Source organism: Salminus brasiliensis, chromosome 13 (genome assembly GCF_030463535.1).
Source record: "Salminus brasiliensis chromosome 13, fSalBra1.hap2, whole genome shotgun sequence".
Taxonomy (NCBI): domain Eukaryota; kingdom Metazoa; phylum Chordata; class Actinopteri; order Characiformes; family Bryconidae; genus Salminus; species Salminus brasiliensis.
In genome coordinates, this window is record NC_132890.1 from 9,675,914 (window position 1) to 9,695,562 (window position 19,649).

Sequence of the window (19,649 nt, forward strand, 5' to 3'; positions counted from 1 at the left end):
GCGAGAGCGCGCTCCGCTAGTCCCCGCGCAACAGAGCGGCTTCAGGAGCGCGCTGACTCCCCACTCCGCTGCTGCCCGCTGGAAGACTCACTCTTTCTTACCTTGACCGGTAATAGACATCTTTCCTTACCCTCACACCTGCGTTTCACAGCCGACACGACACCACATGACAGAGCTCTCTCTGGACGGAGTGGATGAGTCCCAAACCAAAAAGAGGGAAATGGTAAGAGACGCGTCTTCACTGGACCTACTCTGAAGTTAGCTATTTATTATTATTATTTATTTTTATTTATTTATTTATTATTATTTATTAGTTAGCTATCTAGTTGTCTGTGGAAATCATTTCTCTCGCTATATTGTTTGTATAAAACACGTCCTGCTCCTGTCTTGGTTAGCAGGGACTTTTTGGGTGAGGGTGAAGGGAAATAGCTATATCGTGGAGTTGATATGCGACTGTTCTGATTCTGAAATGTGTGCATTTACTAAAAAATATCTAAAATTATATCAGTTTCTGAAAAGTTGTTTTATTTCAAGCGACAAACACGAAGAAATGTGGCTCTATCTGAATTAGTAGAGAGTTTTGCATGTTCCTTAAAACTCATGGCTTAGAATAGCGTAATTACGCATTACGTTTATACTGACCGCTCATATTATTATTATTATTATTAATATTATTATTATTATTATTAATGTATGTATTAATTAACATGTTATTATTATCATCTATAATAATAATAATAATAATGTATTTATTAATTATCATGTTATTGTTGTTATTATTATTATCGTTGCTGTTTTGTTGTTGTTATGAATAATGACAAATATATTAATATTAATAGTCAACTCTTGAAAGTGTTCCTAATGTTTGTCCCCAGCAAAGAGACGAAAAATGAAGCTTTTAAAGTAAAATCATATTACTAGCTCACCAAACACGTCATTAAAGAGACAGACATGTACAGACAGACAGCCTGATAGACAAAAAGAGAGAGAGAGAGACAGAAAGAAATATAGATATGCATTTACAGAGAAGGACACAGTTAGAGAGAAGAGCAGAAAGACAGATGCAGAGACAGACAGACAGACAGACCAGCAGAGAGAGAAAGAGGGAGAGAGAGAGAGAGAGAGAGAGAGAGAGAGAGATAGAGGCAGACAGACGTAGAAAGAGAGAGATAAATAAAAGGACAGACTGAGACATACATACGTAAACACAGAGAGCTAAGAGACACATTCAGTGATCAGCCATAACATTAAAACCACCGTCCGGTGAACTGAATAACATTGATTATTTGGTTCTGGTGGCACCTGTCTAGAGGTGGGACCTACATATTAGGCAGCAAGTGAACAGTCAGTTCTTTAAGTTTGAACATGTTAGAAACAGGAAAAATAAGCAAGCGACAAGGACTAAATTGTGACGGCTAGAAGACTCGGTCAGAACATCTCCAAAACATCAGGCAGGTCTTGTGGGGTGTGCCCAGTATGCAGTGGTCAGTACCAGTACCTACCAAAGGTGCTCCAAGGAAGGACAACTGTATACAGGACTGTGCAGAGGTTTTAGACACCTAAAAAGCATTTATCTCAGCAGTAAGAGAGTTTTTGCTTGTAAACGCATTAGAACAGATGCAGGTAAACACAGATACAGTAAAACATATCAAGAATGTCTCATTTTGAAGAAAGTAGAACAAAGTTCAATTCCATCAGCAGCTCAACCGATTTAGCACTGTTCAGCACTGAGTTACCAGTACTGACTCCCATGAATAGAGCTCTGGAGATGCACAGGGATGTAAAAGTAGTACATTTTGCATCATTGTTGTTTGTATTTATGTTTTACTAGATAACTAGGTTTTTTACAGGTGCCTAAACCCTTTGCACAGTACTGTATGTTGTTGCTGTCACTGAAAAGAAATCATATCTACAAAATGCTAACTTTACAGGAGAACTTTCAGTGGATGTTAGTGTAAAAAAAGGTTTTCTTGGAAGTCATTTTGGAGCATTTCTGTTGGTCCGTTCATTATAATATTTTGAATTTACAGTATGTCAAAAAAGTGAAAATTGGTGAAAAAAATGTAGATCCTGTAGAAAAGTACTATGCCAAAGTAAAATTCCAGTCCTGGGGGAGAGGAGTACAAAGCCACCCCAGCATTAAGCTGTGTAGCAGTGAAAGTGTGTTCTCTGGAATGATGGTTGAGGATGAGGTAGGGTGGTGATCATCTAACGTCCTCACCTCCAATCCAATCTTACAGAAAGCCTTCCCTGGACAGTAGAGATAATTACTCCAATAAAAGCCTTATATACAGCCTTATACCCTTGATTTTGAAAGAAACAATGAATGAGCAGGCGTCCAAATACTTTTGTCCATTTATACACAGACATTATCCATATATAGATAGTCTGCGTGTATATATGGATAATGTGTAGACGGACAGACAAGAGAGGTCTTTGAATGGCTCCCTGACTTTATGATTTTGCTTGGGATCGACTCACTGAGGAGAGCTTGACCAAGTGACTGACAGCTTAATTCATATCGCGGGCTCTCATCTGCGCGCCTGGCCCTCACCATCAATGCCAGTGTGTGAATCAGGCTCGACATCACCGCACTGCAAGAAAACGCTCATTAAAGGACAGCTGCTGACTTAATGAGCGCGTTTAGCACAAGCGCAAGAGGTTCTGATAAAGCAGGAGCATTTCTTAACAAGTCCTGCTTTAGCGTGTAGCTTTTATTTCAAAATAACCTGAAGCTTTCCTTCAGGAACCTTGACTTTAGTTCTTTGTTTAGACTTTTGTAAAGTGTAAAGTGAATGAAAGGTTACACACAGTGGCACAATGTCCCATTATATCTGTCCCTCTAATACCCATCTTCCTTTGACATGGTTCATTTTAAGTTAGTGTATCAAGGCATGTCAAATGTAACTGCAGCCTTGGTCTTTACACAGAGCTGATGGAGGGAGTCTGCGCACACACACCTGTTTCTCCCTTCCCAACACATTACTCAAAACCCAGGGAGCTGCTGCGCAATACGTGCACCACCCCCGAGTGCAACATCATGAGAAAACCAAGTCGTATGAGATGAAGGTTTCTGTTTGTTTATTTCGTTCTCCATCTTTTTTAAAGGTGACGGAGATGCAGAGAACACAGGCATGGATTAAATTACTTTTCATTTCGCGTCCACCTCAATTTATTTACCAGCGCCCCAGAGTCGAGGTGCAGAGGCAGCTGACACGAGCAACAGATGTCAGGATGCCAGAGAGTATTAATAAGCCTAAATGAATCAGAAAACTTTATTGTTCTTGACTAAGCATGTTTTCTTTGGGTGTATTAGTACTATGGACTTCCCAATGTTTGCATTAGGGCCACATTCACTGCGTTCACCCCCCTGAGTGTAAACACTTGCAAAAACAGTTGCATTTGATTTCTACAGCTGTAGCGAGCAGATTGCCAGCGGCAGCTCTGTGTTTTTAAAACCTTCAAGATTTTTTTTGTGCTTTGCAGCCTCTAATGCAGCGCACCACTAAAATGTCTCATTTGAATAATTAGCTGTGGCAGTTTATCATCGGTACAGGTTGATAATATGTGAAGAGTTTTCTTTGGGGAAAAAAAAAACACTCTGTGACCCCAGCAGGTGTTGAGGGAAGCATCGAGAAAGTATGAGACAGAGAGAGATAGAGCTAGAGAGAGAGAGATGTTAGATGTTATGCCCACATTGTGACTTTTTAATCAGTGCTGTTTCAACTGGCTGCAAGCTAGAGAAGGTCTGCCATCCACTGTCATGCGTACAGCACTTATCTACATATGCCAGAAGAGATGGACACGCGTGCAATTATTGAGCAATTAGCACAGGATGGCGAAATCCTCTTAACGGTGTTGGAGATTGGCATTTTGCCAATTGACTATTGCAATCTCTATTTTCAGGGGGATCGATCGGATGGACAATTGCATTAAGAAGCAACAACAGGAAAAAAAAAAAACAAGGCCTACAAGCCAACAAGAGACTCGGCTTCGGCATTCAAATGTGTCTCCGTTAATGGAATTATAGCAATCTACCAGGAAATAATGAAAGGGAGGTCAACAAAGGAAAGCACTGCCGTCGTACGACTCAAGCAAAACGCACAAGACCGGTTTTAAAAAGACGTTCCCTTCCTCTTCCCCTGAACTGAATCCTCACACGAACGCAAGCACACAAGCTCTAAAAACATGGTGGAAAACGTGAGCTCCAAGGTGGACAGCAACCCAGTCTCCAACATCTCCCTGCTGGGCGCCGGGGACCGAGTGTCCGAGTCTCTGGAGTATAAGACTGTGTCCGTGTTCCTGGTGCTTTTGGTGTGCGGCGTGGGAATCGTTGGCAACGTCATGGTGGTCCTGGTGGTTCTGACCACGCGACACATGCGAACACCCACTAACTGCTACCTGGTGAGCCTGGCCGTGGCGGACCTGACGGTGCTGGTGGCGGCAGGGCTGCCCAATATCTCTGAGAGCCTGATGGCCACCTGGGTGTATGGCCATGCAGGGTGTCTGGGCATCACCTACCTGCAGTATCTGGGCATCAATGTGTCCTCCTGCTCCATCACGGCCTTCACCGTGGAGAGGTGAGTTGTAGAGGTGTATTTATGTATTAGCTTGGAAAAACAGCTCAATTCACACACATCGCCTTCAGCAGCCTGCTCTGTTTTTGGTCCCACAGACTTTGAATAGAATAAAAGTACTGTGCCCAGACAAGACTGTGCCAAGCTCCAGCACAGTTATTTATTTTATTGACAAATAAATAGCAGTTTAGCTAATCCTGATATGGTTTATTAATTCAACAATGGTATCGTGTATACACAGAGTTTATGTATCAGTATCGTACTGGAACAGAAAAAGTCGGATCAGTTCATCTCTAGTAACCTCTGTATCATGATTGCCCAGGCGGTTTAATACCCAGGCTCGGCAAGCTGCCCCTGTAGGGCCTTTAAGCAAAGCTCTTCACTCTCTCTGCTCCCCTGGGCTGCCCACCGCTCCAGGCATGTGTGCTCGCTGTCACTGTGTATGTTCGATCACTAGAAACACAAATGGTGAACATGGTTGTCTGGTCTTACGTATTGTATCTCCAGGTTCTTGCCAAATTTAACATCACAGTGGATTCATCCATGCGCACACACCTGCCATAGTAAGTCAACTGTGCGTCAATTATTATTCTTGTCTGTTCTCTCCTCTCGCCCCAGATACATAGCCATCTGTCACCCGATGAGGGCCCAGACAGTATGCACGGTCTCCAGGGCCAAGCGCATCATTGCAGGTGTGTGGGCCTTTACCTGCGTCTACTGCATGCTCTGGCTCTTCCTCGTGGACATCCAGGTGAACAGTGACGGGCGGGTGCAGTGTGGCTACCGCGTCTCCCGGGACCTCTACCTGCCTATCTACCTCATCGACTTCGCCATCTTTTACGTCATCCCACTGCTACTGGCCATCGCCCTCTACGGCCTCATTGCACGGATCCTCTACCTGAGTCCTCTGCCCCACCCACCCGATTCCGGCACCACCGCTGCCACCACCCTCAGGCGGAGCTGCAAGGAGCCGGTAGATGCAGCCAAAGGTCGCCAGGGGAGGCCCAAGAGTGCCCTATCGTCTCGAAAGCAGGTGTGTGTGTGTGCTTTATCTTTGTTGAGATACAGTTCAATTAATACAAAACAAAGCTTCAATATGAAAACAGATAATTACACTATATGCACAAAAGTATTGGGACACCTGCAAATTTAAACTGTATTTGTTGGTATGACTGTGTTGAGAGTGTTGAATGATCACCACCCCAACTCATCCAGGACCCCCTGACTCATCTCAAAAGTACTGAATGGAGCGGCATCATACTAGATAACACAGTTCCAACGCTCAACAGCTCAGTGCTCGCCCCTGGTATTAGGCATGGTGCGAATGGGTTCATGTTCATCTGCTCCAGAGAGTCCTATTCTATTGGCAGTACTCTACAGGGTCTAGACAAGCTGCATATATGCATTTGTGCATCTGTTTCATCAATGTGTGTAACTTACAGTAACTTTATTCATTCATTAAAAGGGGTGTCCACAAACATTTGAACTATATGGTTTTATATCATAGTTTATATACAGTATATCATAAACTACGTAGTATATCACACATAGATATATAGTATATCACCAAATGTGTAACACTGTTAACCTACACTTTATGTCCAAATGTTTGTGGACACCCCTTCTAGGGAATGCATTCAGCTACTTTAAGCTGCTTCCATTGCTGATTGGACACAGATGTGCAGATGTATACACATAGCTTGTCTAGTCCCTGTAGAGACATTATAGGTATGGACTACAGGGGTATAAAGCCTTCCAGTAATGAGCTGTGGGGCAGTGAAACTGGAATGATGGTGCTGCATACAATACATTAGGGAGGTAGGTGCTGGTGGTGATCATCCAACATTCTGATCACACTAACAGTCTTGTGGCTGAATGCAATCAGATCCTCCAGAATCTAGTAGAAAGTTTCCCCTGGACAGTTTGAGACAAAGTTCACTGTCAAAAGAAGGATGAACTTTTTTTAATATCCTTGATTTCAGAAGAAACAATGAATGAGCAGGTGTCCCAATACTTTTGTCCATATATTGTATGTCGCTTTTGTGTGAGCCATGGCAGTGCATTGCTGTAAACCAACCAATCAGAGCAGAGATCATCACATTATTCAAGAGCCCACCATAAAAAAGTCAAATCACATGGTTGTAAATAGGCATGTAAAACTGCATCTGCATCTGGGCACCCCTCTCAACCAAAGTCCCATACCTTCTATACAGGCATGTAGACATCAATGCATTCTATAGCATCTTTAACACATGAACACAAGGCACATTTGCAGGCCCTTCTTTTGCTGTATTGAACAATGTCTTGTATAAAGACACCACCATATAATATTGGATTCTGTGTATCGCTACACCTCTAGCATAAAAAAATAACTTCACTACACCCGCTGGCTTTGTTAAGTTAGGTCATGTATGTGCTGTACAGATTGCAAGAATTCACAGCAAGAATCCACTTGCCATGCTGGGTTCATTAAGAGAGCATTTTCTCCTGGTTGTGAGAGTTCCCTAAAGGACAAATGCAGGGCACTGCTGTCATCCTCTAGCTGTAACAACTTGTCACAGGACAGTTTTTTTTCATGAGCAGAACATAGGGCTAGCTCTGTTAAATATCACCAGGCGGAGGGGGTTGTCTTTTGGTATTTTCCTTGGCCACAAAAACAAGGTGCAGTTAAAAATGCAAGGTTCTGATTTGTAAATTATACATACAGAGCCAGTCTCCTCAGTGTTTGCCATGAATATTGTATATAGATCTCCTAAGACTTTTGTCTTACTCATCACTTCCTCAAAAAAACAAAGACAGACTTTGTTTGTGGCTCTTGAATAATTCAGCCTTGCCCTGTTTATCTGTACAGAATACTCAAAAACACAATGACTACATGTCTACATTTCCCCCAAAAAACAGATTAGAACCCTTTCAGTATTAATATTAATAATATTATTAATAATAATCAGAAAGGGTTTTTATAAAGGTGCATAAATAAAGTGACTTTGTCCCACATGGTTAACCCATGTGTTAATTTGAGAGGAATTATACTTTATACTTTAATTATAATGATACTTTACATCATTATATTATATTATATTATATTATATTATATTATATATGTAATTACAAGTATGACCAACCGAACTGAAATAAGCAACCAGCAAGACCAGGGTGACCTGTATGACCAGCAAGACCAAGCATGACCAAAATCAAGAGCTGGTCAAGAGCTTTCATAGACTTTTCATATATATTTCATATATAACTTTCATTATAATTGTACATGAATGATATTATGTACCGACAGGTTTGAGTCAGCACAATACATTTGTTTTCCATTGTTTTTACCAAAACAGCTAATCTGCAAAGATATTTTTTTCTTTTTCAAATGATGTTAAAATATCTAATTTACTTACAAACACAAAAGTGACAAATAAATGATTAGAGAATTTATACGTTGATTGAATTCCTCTGCATTTTTCAATGAGTTCTGAGTGAGGAGTAATTCCTCACTTAAGTCATTTAATTTAAAACAGCTTCAAAAAAGCAATTCAAAGAATTTGAAAGCATAAACATTATAAAATACCAAAGAGGATTAGACTTCTAGCTTCCTTCTTTGTAACCCAACACTTCAACCCAGAACAGCCATGTCTGCAGGGAAGAGCGTAGTGCTGCTCTTATTGAAAGAGTGTAGCCACTGCAGCAGCCTGCATTCTGGCTGCACTCTGTTTACTCCCCTCATAGTAGCAGAAGCCTCCCTCCCTCCTTCCTTTACTTCCACTTGAACAGTTCCACGCAGTGTTGGCACTGAGTTGCTTCAAATGTCGTATAATCCTTTCTGAACTGCAACTAACATTTCGCCACAGTTCATTAGTAGAAAGTCTTGGAAAACAGAAGCAATGGCAAGATCATTTAATATTGTTAACACTCAAACGCACCATCAATCGACTGAAAGATGCCGTAGAATGGAAAGCTTTATTCATCTTGGCATAGTTGGATGAAAAAAGTTCCTTACATGGAACTGACAAAGAAACCCAGAATCTTAAACATTGCTGTCTCTTAATTGAAAAGAAACTCCAGTGTAATCAAAACAGAGCTGTAAAACAATGACAATACCAAAACCCCAAGACTGTGCCATGACAGTCTAGACTTGGTATATTTAAGCCTCCAAACTATACACTAGTGAAAACCCTTCAAGGATAAGAGAAACAACTGCGTCAGGGAAATATCCAAGCAACGCTAAAGAGGCTAAAAGTTAACCCTTGGCCGACCGGTGGAGAGAAAAGGGCCATCCGGAATGGCTGACTAAAAGTGGGGGCCGCATCGTACTACAAGGATAAGGGGGAGCGGTTAAAAAGGCTAAAAGCTAACACCAACCAGAGCATTGTCCAGCAGGTGCTAGGGTAAACATGAAACTTAGCTATGATTTCTTCAGCATAACCACACATGGGTGCCGACTGGACACCTCGAGGACACTGAGATGACTAGGCAAGGCTAGGCAAGGGTATACTTTGCTATGTAGACACTGAGGTAGTAACGTAAACCAGCCAATAAAAGCAGGGCTAATGTTTTTTTTTTTCTACAAGCCCTTGTGTAAATGGAAAGTCAGTTTTTTTTTATTCTGCAACAAAATAACATAAATATAACTAAAATTCACAATAAACCCATTCTATGGCACTTTAAATTGAGTAAAGTGAGGACCTAGGTATTGCTCTGTATCTAGTCCTCACTTTAACAGAACACTCTGCCAGCTTTGCTCTACTGCTCTATCATTTTGATTACCTTTCTTTATTACAGCTGATTATTAGAATCCCTGCAGAGACATTAAGCGCAATCATAGAACTATCTGTCTTTGTTCCACCGGATGAGCTGGGAAGCTCATAACACACTATGAGCTACTGCTATTGACATTACAGTAATGCCTTTGCTCTAAAGCCATTTCAAATATCCACAATGTTAAACAAATAGTGTTTAAAGGTTCTGATGAATATTATATCAATTTTTTATATTGTTATAAATAAAGAACAAAAAGATGTGTTTTGTTATTTAAGATTCATCCATTATGTACAGCCATTATGTAAATCCACAGATGTCATTTAACAATCCCATGTACCCCCCCCCCCCCCCCCCCATTAGTTTTCCTAGTTTTTCTGTGCTCTTATTGGCTGGTCAATGGTGCATGGAAAAGCTCAAAGAAACGGCACATTATGCATATTTTTAAACTGTAACAAAATCACACATTTTTCAGTCTTACTGACTAGTGCTGCTGTCCTCTCATTGTGTCCTCTCTGCGTGACATGTTAGCAAGATGAAGAAATTGTCGCCATGTTAGCTCTTATCCCCCACTCGTTTCCTCAGAGTTAGCTTTCTTGAGTCTTATCAGTTTGTTTCATTGTTTTGCTGGTTTACAAGCATGACTGACCTGGCCAAACTAAACAACCAGCAAGACAAGCATGACCTGTATGACCAGCATCACCAAATTGGTTGACCAACATCAAGCCCAAGCATGGCCAAAATCAAAGGCAGCATACACTAAGTAGCTAGATTACCAGCATAGGGTATGTTTTTGCTGGATGACCAGCTTTCCAACCACCATGACCAACAATGACCAGCTTAAACCATCGGAAACCAGCTACCAGCAAAAGCTAGTCCTGAGCTGGATTTTTCAGCAGAGATGGTAAAAGCTAGCATCGACTAGCATTAGCTTTTAGCCTAACGTGGATCCCTGCTTACCTCCACAGCTTTTGCTTCATCGCAAGCTGAGTTTGAGCTCCTCTCTTGCTGACACTGGCACAGCCTTGAGGCCTGGTTTATGTAGTAACTCGTATTCACATAACTAACAGATCCTGGAGGTGATGAGCTGCTGTCCAGTAGGAGCAACACCATATTCTCCTGAAGTGACCGTAGCATTTTACCAAATTGGCAGCTTTGACTAGGGTTTTCTGAAAGGGGGCTGGGGGTATGTAAATGTCACGGGTCTAGACTATTATGTAACAAATTTGGGGTTTTGGAATTGGCCTGTTTTACAGCTCTCTCATTTTGGTAATGCCAAACATTAGTGTTTGAGGTTCATGGTATGTCAGTTCTCTTTTTTTTTAGTCAACCATGCCGAAGAATATAAAGTTTGACGTTCTAGGCCATGATCTATTTGAACATTTTACGATATTTCCCAATTTCAATTTACTTCTGAGCTACACTTACATTATTTAAATACTCATGAAGTAAGTGAGTAATAAGATTAGTTAGCCATATATTTGAATACCCACAGCCATCCCCATTGCACACACACACACACACACACACACAAAACATAAACACACTTCAGAAGAAATGAAGTGCTATCTATTTCCTTTAGTTATGCAGGCATTTTAAACTAACTTGCTTAATGACAGCCCCCGCAAACAGAGGCTTGGCTGCAATAATGATCTGGCCGGGTTGGAGTCCAGCCACAGAAGGCTATATTCATACCCCTTCTCACCAGTCCCCAGCCTTTAATGACTGTTTGGGGCTATGGAGGTGGGTCATAAATTCCTCATAGCTGTCACTCTTTCAATGAAAAGTTACCCAGAACTCTCCCTGACCTTGCGCGTGGGCGGGCAGATGTCTGGGAGCACCACTGTGTCTTGGTGGGCACGTCCAAGTGTGTGTGCGCTCGCTCTCTTGCTTGCTCGTGTGTGGCATAGATCAAAATCTCAAAGATTCAAGAGGGCTCCACTCGAGAAGAAGATTTGCATAATATGATTTGTGGCACTCGCTGAAGTATGCTTAATGCTGCTGATGATTCTGCTCTCGGAGATCATGAAGAAGGCCTCTCCCCCTCTCTTTCCCGCTTTGTTCTTCTCATTTCTTTACCCCCCACACCTCCAAGCCCCTTTGATCATGCGATTATCTCAACAGTTCAGTAAGCTCTAGGATGCCCACAGAACTACTGTGGATGGAGCTTAATCTGCAGGTTTGAGTGAAGTTATCTGCGCTGCGGATCTGGTAGTGGCGTTGCCACGGCTGCCGCGCTCTCTTCATTTGACCTAATCGTGAGGAGCAGACTGCTTTGTTTGTGTCATGTTAAGACCTTGTTTCTGGCTGATGAGGAAACCCAATAAGCAGATGTATTTTTTCGAAATGTCACTGCCAGTCACGCTCATTATCTTGCAGCTCCGTTAATTAAACAAGCTCCTCCCAGGCCCGCGCTGCCTCAATTAGGGCGCTTGGTCGTGCTGAGAATTTGTCACGATCGTCGAAGGTCTCTCTCGCACTCCCTCTCTCGCCAGTCGTCACTCTATCTCCTGTGTAGGATGATAAATAGCATTTAGCCTCGGGAGAGTCCTTTTATTCATATGTCAATAGAGAGATTTCTAGTGTTTGTTCGACTGTGTCTTTCCTCCAGGGCATTGTTCCGTTATTAAACGCAAGCGAGGCCTAAAACGGAGGCAGCGCTCGAACAGGCCCAAAAGTAATTTGGTTAAAAGTGTTTACTATTCTGAAAAAAAAAAAAAATACACACACACACACACACACAAAGGAGCTGAGAGGGTGGGAGAAGGCTGCGGTATTGGCTGCAAATGGTAAAACTAAAAGACTGAACAGTGGAGTCTGACGGTGATTCTATTAGATCCCCCTCCCTGGGGTTCTACGCTGCCAACATATGCACTGTCACCATGGCCACAAAGCCACAGGGTGTATGACAATGTGCTACACACTCTCTCGCTCTCTCGCTCTCTCTTTTTCTCTCTGAGGCGTAAACTGTTAATGTCCAGAAATGCTTATGCATGCACAGGCTGTCTGGGAATAGAAGACTGACCACTTATGTTTTTAATTAAAGCTTACAAAGACAGCCCTGACATGTATGCTGTACAGAGATTTAGCAGAGGTGCATTTAAGCCTCCCATGCCAGACTTATGTAGCCTGCTGCACTAATCAAACAGTAAAGCTTATTAGTCAGGCAAGGTGCGTGGATACGATTTTCCTGAATAATTAAGCATAATTTAATGCGGCTGCATTACACACGACTAATTATGTTCGAAACATCCCGGTCCGCTAATCCCATCTGTCTGCCTTGCTATGAACGGCCTGTGCAATTTCTCAGGGAATGCCATATCATTGGCATTTCAGAAACTGATAACTGATCATTATAGGGGTCCTAGAATGTCAAATAGTTTGATACATGAAAGTGACATACCCTTAGCCTCAAAGATTGTTGTGTCCTCCTTCAAAAGAAATAATGGCTTTACCAAAAGAGGGCAGGAAAACTGGCTAATTCCAAAATTTGCATACATCCAGCCCGCCAGCATAAACTAGTCAAAAGCTGGGGAAACAGCAATTGGCCATTTTAGGTGTGGTGGTGGTGTTGTTGATGCTGAAGAGCAGCTCATCACCTCTAGACTCTAGTGCATTACCGCTAGTTATGGTAACAGGATCCAGGCTGAGTGACCACAGCTTTTCCTGTGCCAGTATCTACAGAAAGGCGAGCTCATACAGGGATCCATCCGTAGCTAAAAGCTAACAATAGTTGACGCTAGCTGTTACTATCTCTTCTCTTCAACATCTTCCCTCAAAAACTAACTGGACAACTTTAGTTGAGCTAAACACACACAGAAGGGAAAGCACTGGCTTAAAGAGACAAACCCTTGGAAGCGAGTGGGCAAGGCAAGCCTTAGATCTATCCCGGCTACAATCTCCTTAGCTTGCTAACGGCACATCACGCTGAGAGGACTCAATGAAAGGAGAGCAACAGTATCCAGTAAGACTGGAAAAATTACAGTGTTTTTGTTATAGTGTTATAACTATGCTATACCTATATGGCCTGGGGCTCGCAGGTTCGAACCCTGAGCCATGCCACTTTGCCATCAGCGGCTGGAGTCTAAGAGAGCACTATTGGCTATTCTCTCTCTGGATGGGTAGATGGCGCTCCTCATCACTCTTTAAGCGATGTTGGCTGGCACAGGTGTCTGTTAGCTGGTTCGGTGGAGTTGGGGGCCTGGCACTGTCCCGCGAGTGTTGGCTGCCTGGAAAGAGGCAGTGGCTGGTTTCACATGTATTATAAGGAGACATGTGTTAAGTCTTTACCCTTCTACAATTGTTGTTTCCATGAACTTCCATGTTTCTTTCTGAAGCAAAATAAAAGGGTGGTAAATAGCATTTTTCACTGCAACCAATGTATCATACTTACTGTTTATACATTAATACTGAATAAATTATTATTCCTTTAAATAATTTCATTCCCTGGCTCATGACTAATACTACAAAAAGGGCTCAAGAGTGATTATTACCTGAAGTAAAAGGTGTAATATCATACTCATCATTTAAAAGATGTGCCCTGTTCCTCTCAATAGACTACTTCCATAGTCCTTTTGTCATCTGAAAAAAAGTCACAATGGGTGAGATGTAAGATGGACAACCACTTTAGCGGTCATTGTTATCAGTTCAGCTTGGAGCCTCCTCTCAGAGACATCTTCTCAAAGGAATTCAGCCCGTGTGAACTCTACTTGGAGCGGTCAGAGAGCGTTCCAAGTGTCAGGAAAATAGAACAAATAGCATTTGGAAACACAGTTGCCGCATTAAAACGCTGAGCGGCTTAGTTCCACCCTGCGCTCTGGACGTACTTAATGGTCAGCATGGCTTTGGTCATTGACAGCTGCTCAGAGTCATTTCCAGAGCTGATCACAGCCAGTAATCAGTGGTTATTGCACAAGCTGAGAATTGGATGTTCATTATCCACCATGACATCTAAAAATATTCTGCTGGGAAATTTCAGAGCCATGACAATACAAGCTGTAGAATTGCCTCTTTGAAAAATGACCATTGCTCAGCTTCAGTGGGCAGAACAATGAAGAAAAATGCTCTCTGCCCTCACTCTTAGTATTTTCACTGAGTGGCACAGTTATATTTAGTTAGCAGTGTCGGAAAGTACTCTGTAACAGACTTTACAGACTTCTGTGTGCATTACTCACAAACATCTCTGACTCACCAACCCTGACCACTGCTTGCTGCCGTCTGTGTCACATATAGTGTCAGAGTCCATACATCAACATCCAGAAGCTGTTAAAAAGGAAGATGCCAGAGTGGGCTCTTTGGAGAAATGTGGTGGAAGAATCACTTTGGTTCCCTAAAGATCATTTCAATGGACGGTTCTTTAATTAACTTGCATAAGAAATGCTGAAGCCACTCAAGTGATGAAGGGGTTCTTTAGGGAATCAGACTGGATTGGACTTGACTGGATCTTCTGCATTGACATATCTTCATTGTCATCTGTATCATCACTGTGACCCAAAAACCTTGAATCTCCAAAATGTCAACTTTACAGGACGAGGGGAACACCTTCATAACTTTTATTAAAAGTCAATGTAAATAGATGTTATTCTTTAGTCATTTTGGAGCAATGACTATTCTATTGGTCCATTTATCATGACCATTTGACACAAGGTAAACAATAACTGTCTGTTCTAACTTTAGTTGCACCAACACAGATGTGTAAATGCACACACACAGCTTGTCTAGTCCCTGCAGTTAAATATTGCCAATAGAATAGGACTCTGGAGCAAATAAACAACATGACCCTGTTGGTACACAATGCCTAATGCAAGTTAACATTGAACAACCAACATTCTCACCTCACTAACGCTTTTGTTGCTGAATGCAATCAAATCCTCACAGCATTGCTCCAAAATCTAGCAGAAATCCTTCTTCTCTGGTCAGTAGAGACAGTTACTCTAATAAAGGCATGACAAATTCTTTTTGAAGTACTCTTGATTTCAGAAAAGGAACAATGAAAGAAAAGGTGTCTCAATACTTTTTCCACAGAATGTATATTAACAGTAGGGTTATGCTGTGCTGTGCACTTTCCTTAGGTCACTAAGATGCTGGCTGTGGTGGTGGTCCTTTTTGCCCTGCTGTGGATGCCGTACCGAACGCTGGTCCTCATCAACTCCTTCGTCAGCAAGCCGTACTTGGACGCCTGGTTCTTGCTCTTCTGCCGGACGTGCATCTACGCCAACAGCGCCATCAATCCCGTGGTGTACAACCTAATGTCCCAGAAGTTCCGCTCAGCGTTCCGTGGCTTGTACCGCTGCCAGCGGCAGGCTGGTCACCACCGCACCCTCTCCACACTTCACACTGCGGCCTGCAGCGTGGCCAGAGACCCCCGAGCCACTCACATCAGCAATGGCACCAGAGAGGCAGTCAGGAACATCAGCTCAGGCACTGCTGACCAGAAACACACTAAAGACAGCGCTTTGGATGAGGAGAGAGAGGCTATGGACAGCACGTGTTTTGATAGCACTGACCTGGACAAGCCTGTTTTCAAAGAGAAGGAAGGCATGATTGACACAGGTGAGGGTCACAATGATGAGGCTAACCTCAACACAGAGAAAAAAGACTGTGACCACTTTAAAGCTGGTGAAAAAGGAATGAAAGAAGATGAGAATGGTCCAAGCTTGGAGAAAGAGATCATGAGTCAGTGCACTAATAATAGGAAGGCTTTGGAGATCAACAAAGATGCCACCACTGACGTGCCGCCGGGCTTTAAAAGCTCAAGCACAGAGAAGGCCGAGGTCACCAGTGATGAGACGAAGCCTACACATGGCCAGAATTGTAAGGAACTGATCCACAGCACAGTGTAGCTCCTCTGAAAAAATCCCTGCATCATACAGGGGATAAACTTGTTCAGTTTACAGCCCTCATTGACCGCAAACTACAAAAAACCCTCTCACGATCAGTTTTCACATTTCAGAGAGGATCCTGAAGAGCTTTGTCTTCCCACCAGCTGATGAGACACCAGTTCTGCTGTGGAACGCGAAGACTGGGGCCACTTTCACTGCATAATTTACAGCGCTTGCTGGATGGCAGACGCGTCAGCAACACCTGTTCTCTCTGTTGTGGCTCAGAAGCCTTCCAGAGAATTCCAGTGTTTTCTGCTCATCCACATCGCATTAAACAACTCACCCTCTCTGCCTGCGAGGAGACAGAGAGACTAATGAATCCAGCGAACCCGCTTTAGTTTAAAAGCACAGACAGGCCCATGTTCTCCTCCGCAAACTGCTACAAGGCACTTTTATCTGACAACAGAGCCCAGAGCGTGAGGTCAGGACTAACATGCATCCATGTTTTCCCTGCAGCCAACACGAGGCATTTATAGAGGCTGGCCTGGTGCCAGAGAGCAAGCAGAGAGCGTGGCCAGGGGAAGCGAGTTGTAATGCATCGACATTTGTTCCACATAAAAGCCCACGCTTCAAGCAGAGTGATGCTTTACAACTGTTTCATCTGCCATTGTGCCCCGAGGCACGACCGTGTTCTCTGGGCCGCACTTGAAGACTGGAGGCGCATCAGACCAGAGAGCAAATCAGACCTCTATTGTGGACTCCTAACAAGTCGTCCATTTATTTATATAGAGCACAAAAGACACTTTACATACAGCACATTACACTACCGGCGTTTTACTGGTACATCCAGGATTTCTCTGTAAACAAGATTAATCATACATCTAAGACCAGTCCAGAACAGGATTAGTCATGCACTTAGGACAGCGTTCATACCGAAAGGTAGCCCTGAAAGCACTTTGTTGTGTACCCAGTGCCATAATACTCCTTCAGATAGTTCATATTTATGTAGAAAAGCAGTCACTGTTTTGTTCATGGCACAAATGTGATATTCAGATACTAAGTTCTAAGTGGTAATTTTCTGAAGCTATAACGACTTCATCAGGCATCATCATTTGTAATGTAAGTTGATATTTTACTGAAGTAATGTTCTCTGTTGTGTTTGCTTTATACAGCTCATTGCATCTATTGTGCTGTTTCTCTACGGGGAGAGAATAGAGATGACGGGTCGAGCATTTGCAATTGCTTTTTATTCGCGGCCACTTTTGTGGCTCATTAATCTGATTTCGGTTGTGCTGTACTTGAAGCTCTGCCTGATAATCTGGTGAGATACATTCTCCTCTATCTTCGCCTTTATCTTCTGCATCGTATTGCTACGTCCATCACCGGCCCAGCTCATTCCTGCTTATTGCTTTAACCTTTGTTGCTCCACTGCCACATTTCATTTGATAACCAGTGAATGAAATCTGTGCCAGTGTAAAGAGACTGATTTGAAAGCGCTGGAGCTCGTTACGCTGATGTGTCAGCTCTGTTTTTCAGCTTTTAATTGCAATTCTGATGAAGATGGAAGAAGAAAAACAAGGATAAGGCAAAAAGAATTTAAAAAGTAAAAAAAGACCCAGCCTATCTCTGAAACTGGAAAATCGTTGTATATTTTGTTTGTTTCTTATTCAGCTGAGAATCCAAAATCAGAAAATGAAAAACAATTCGTTATCGTTATTCGCTTATGAATCTAAGGATAATTGAAGAAAACAAATAACAGGTAGTTGCGAGTTTAGCAACATGCAGAGTTTGATTAAAGGCCAGAGCAAGCAACACTGTGGCTGAAAACACTCCTAAAAAATTTACTTTATCATTTCATGTTGTGTGGACGTTAACATTGAGATGTTTAGGAGATGTTGTATTTTTTAGCTCCATTCCGCCTGACCTAATAACGTAGGCATGAGGTGTTTGGAAGATGTTGAATTTTGATTAATTACTAACATCACACCCTAAAACCAACAAAATATCAACATTAGCTGTCGCCACTATACTACGTTAAATTGACGTTGGCATTAGACGTTGTCCCGACATCACAACCTTCAAGATAAAAATCTCTATATTTTATTCCTTTCAGGTCACACAAACCAAACAAGTCAAGAAGTATTGCCGAAAGAATATGACTCTCTGAAACAGATTAACAGGACTATATTGGCACCTTGCCTAATGCTAAGCATGAACTACAGGTTGAGTTGTAGAGCTGAGGAGCAGTGGAACTGTACTCTCTGGAATGATGGACGGTGCTTCATCCAAAATATTTGGGAAGAGTTGGGGAGTTAAGAATGATGGGGGTTGGTGATAATCCTGTATTCTGACCTCATTAATGCTCTTGTTGCTGAATGCAATCAAAACCTCACAGCAAAGCGACAAAATCTTATAGAATAGACAGCAGGGACAGTTATTCTAACAAAAGATAAACTCTTTTTTTTTTTTTAATACCCTTTGCTTCGGAAGAAACAATGAATGAACAGGTGTCCCAATACTTTTGTCAATATATTGTGTAAAAAAGTTTGGCCCCTGGTTTGTTTTAAATAACTAATTGTTTAATTTGTTTTTTTTTGGATTCTCAATTGAAATGGTGTAAAAAGAAGAGAAGGAATGATGCGGAATGATGAAGAAAAGTTATTAGCTGAAGTGAAGTAGTGGTGGCTATTGAAAAGGGAAAAAAGGGAAAAAGGACAGCTATGGTGTCCTTGGCGTGTTGCAGCATGAAGGTGCTTGCAGTGGCTTTTTCAGATTTTAATCCGCTTGATATTCGCTCAGCTCCTAATGGTGGTCTGGAATCAGAGCTTGGTGTCTGTGAGTGTTCTGTGAGCATGTGCTGTTCTGCCGGTATCTCCTTTGAGAAGGACAAAATAAAAAAAAATCAAATAAAAAAGGACTACATTTGTGTTCTCCTCTCTGTTTCTGTTTGATATGCTTCTTAACTGTCTGGGAAATAAACCGGAGTGCAAAATTTTAACGAGCTTTTGATTTATTCCTGCTGGTTCCAGGTGTCTTGAAATGAAGATTATGGAGATGACTACGACAGACTCTGCATTTGCCCCGAAAGTAATAAGGACTTCTTATTATGGATTTCTTAACCTTTAACATATCTGGAAATAGCCTTGCGCAGTAGCTGCAGATTGGTTAAGGAGTCTAAAACCTCTTTTTTTTTTTTTTTTTATTTGTTGCGGTGATGTCTGGGCAGGAGGCGGCGGTCCATTTTATTATTCTGAATTAGTATTTTCATCTCAGCCACCGACAAACACGTACGTCCACAACCTTCCACCCCTATCTCCCCCGCGCGAAGTTCCAAAGGGCCCCTAAGTTTACAGGTTTCAATCTGAAGGTAAAAATAGCAATCTTGCCATAAAAATATGACTTGATGCAGGTGGCATGAATGTATGCACAGATGTAGCCTGGCAGCTGGTTGCTAAGGTTACATGCTCTCCCCCTCCCCTTCACTTTTGCACGATTA

The 19,649-nt window shown here is 42.3% G+C and overlaps 1 protein-coding gene across 1 annotated transcript; it reads left to right on the forward strand.

The window, feature by feature from the left end:
• Nucleotides 1-85: 85 nt before the first annotated feature.
• trhr2 (thyrotropin releasing hormone receptor 2) lies at nucleotides 86-19,117 on the forward strand. Its single transcript, XM_072695490.1, has 4 exons — nucleotides 86-223; nucleotides 3,907-4,580; nucleotides 5,196-5,610; nucleotides 15,404-19,117. The coding sequence occupies exons 2-4, from the start codon at nucleotides 4,189-4,191 to the stop codon at nucleotides 16,172-16,174; spliced, it is 1,578 nt and encodes a 525-aa protein (XP_072551591.1). The 5' UTR covers nucleotides 86-223; nucleotides 3,907-4,188; the 3' UTR covers nucleotides 16,175-19,117.
• The last annotated feature ends 532 nt before the right edge of the window (nucleotides 19,118-19,649 follow it).

Excerpts from the sequence above, each read along its gene's own strand:
- trhr2 (XM_072695490.1), top strand. The coding sequence starts at position 4,189 with ATGGTGGAAAACGTGAGCTCCAAGGTGGACAGCAACCCAGTCTCCAAC. Across the intron at positions 4,581-5,195 it reads ACGGCCTTCACCGTGGAGAG|ATACATAGCCATCTGTCACC; the intron begins GTGAGTTGTAGA and ends CTCTCGCCCCAG. Across the intron at positions 5,611-15,403 it reads CCCTATCGTCTCGAAAGCAG|GTCACTAAGATGCTGGCTGT; the intron begins GTGTGTGTGTGT and ends CACTTTCCTTAG.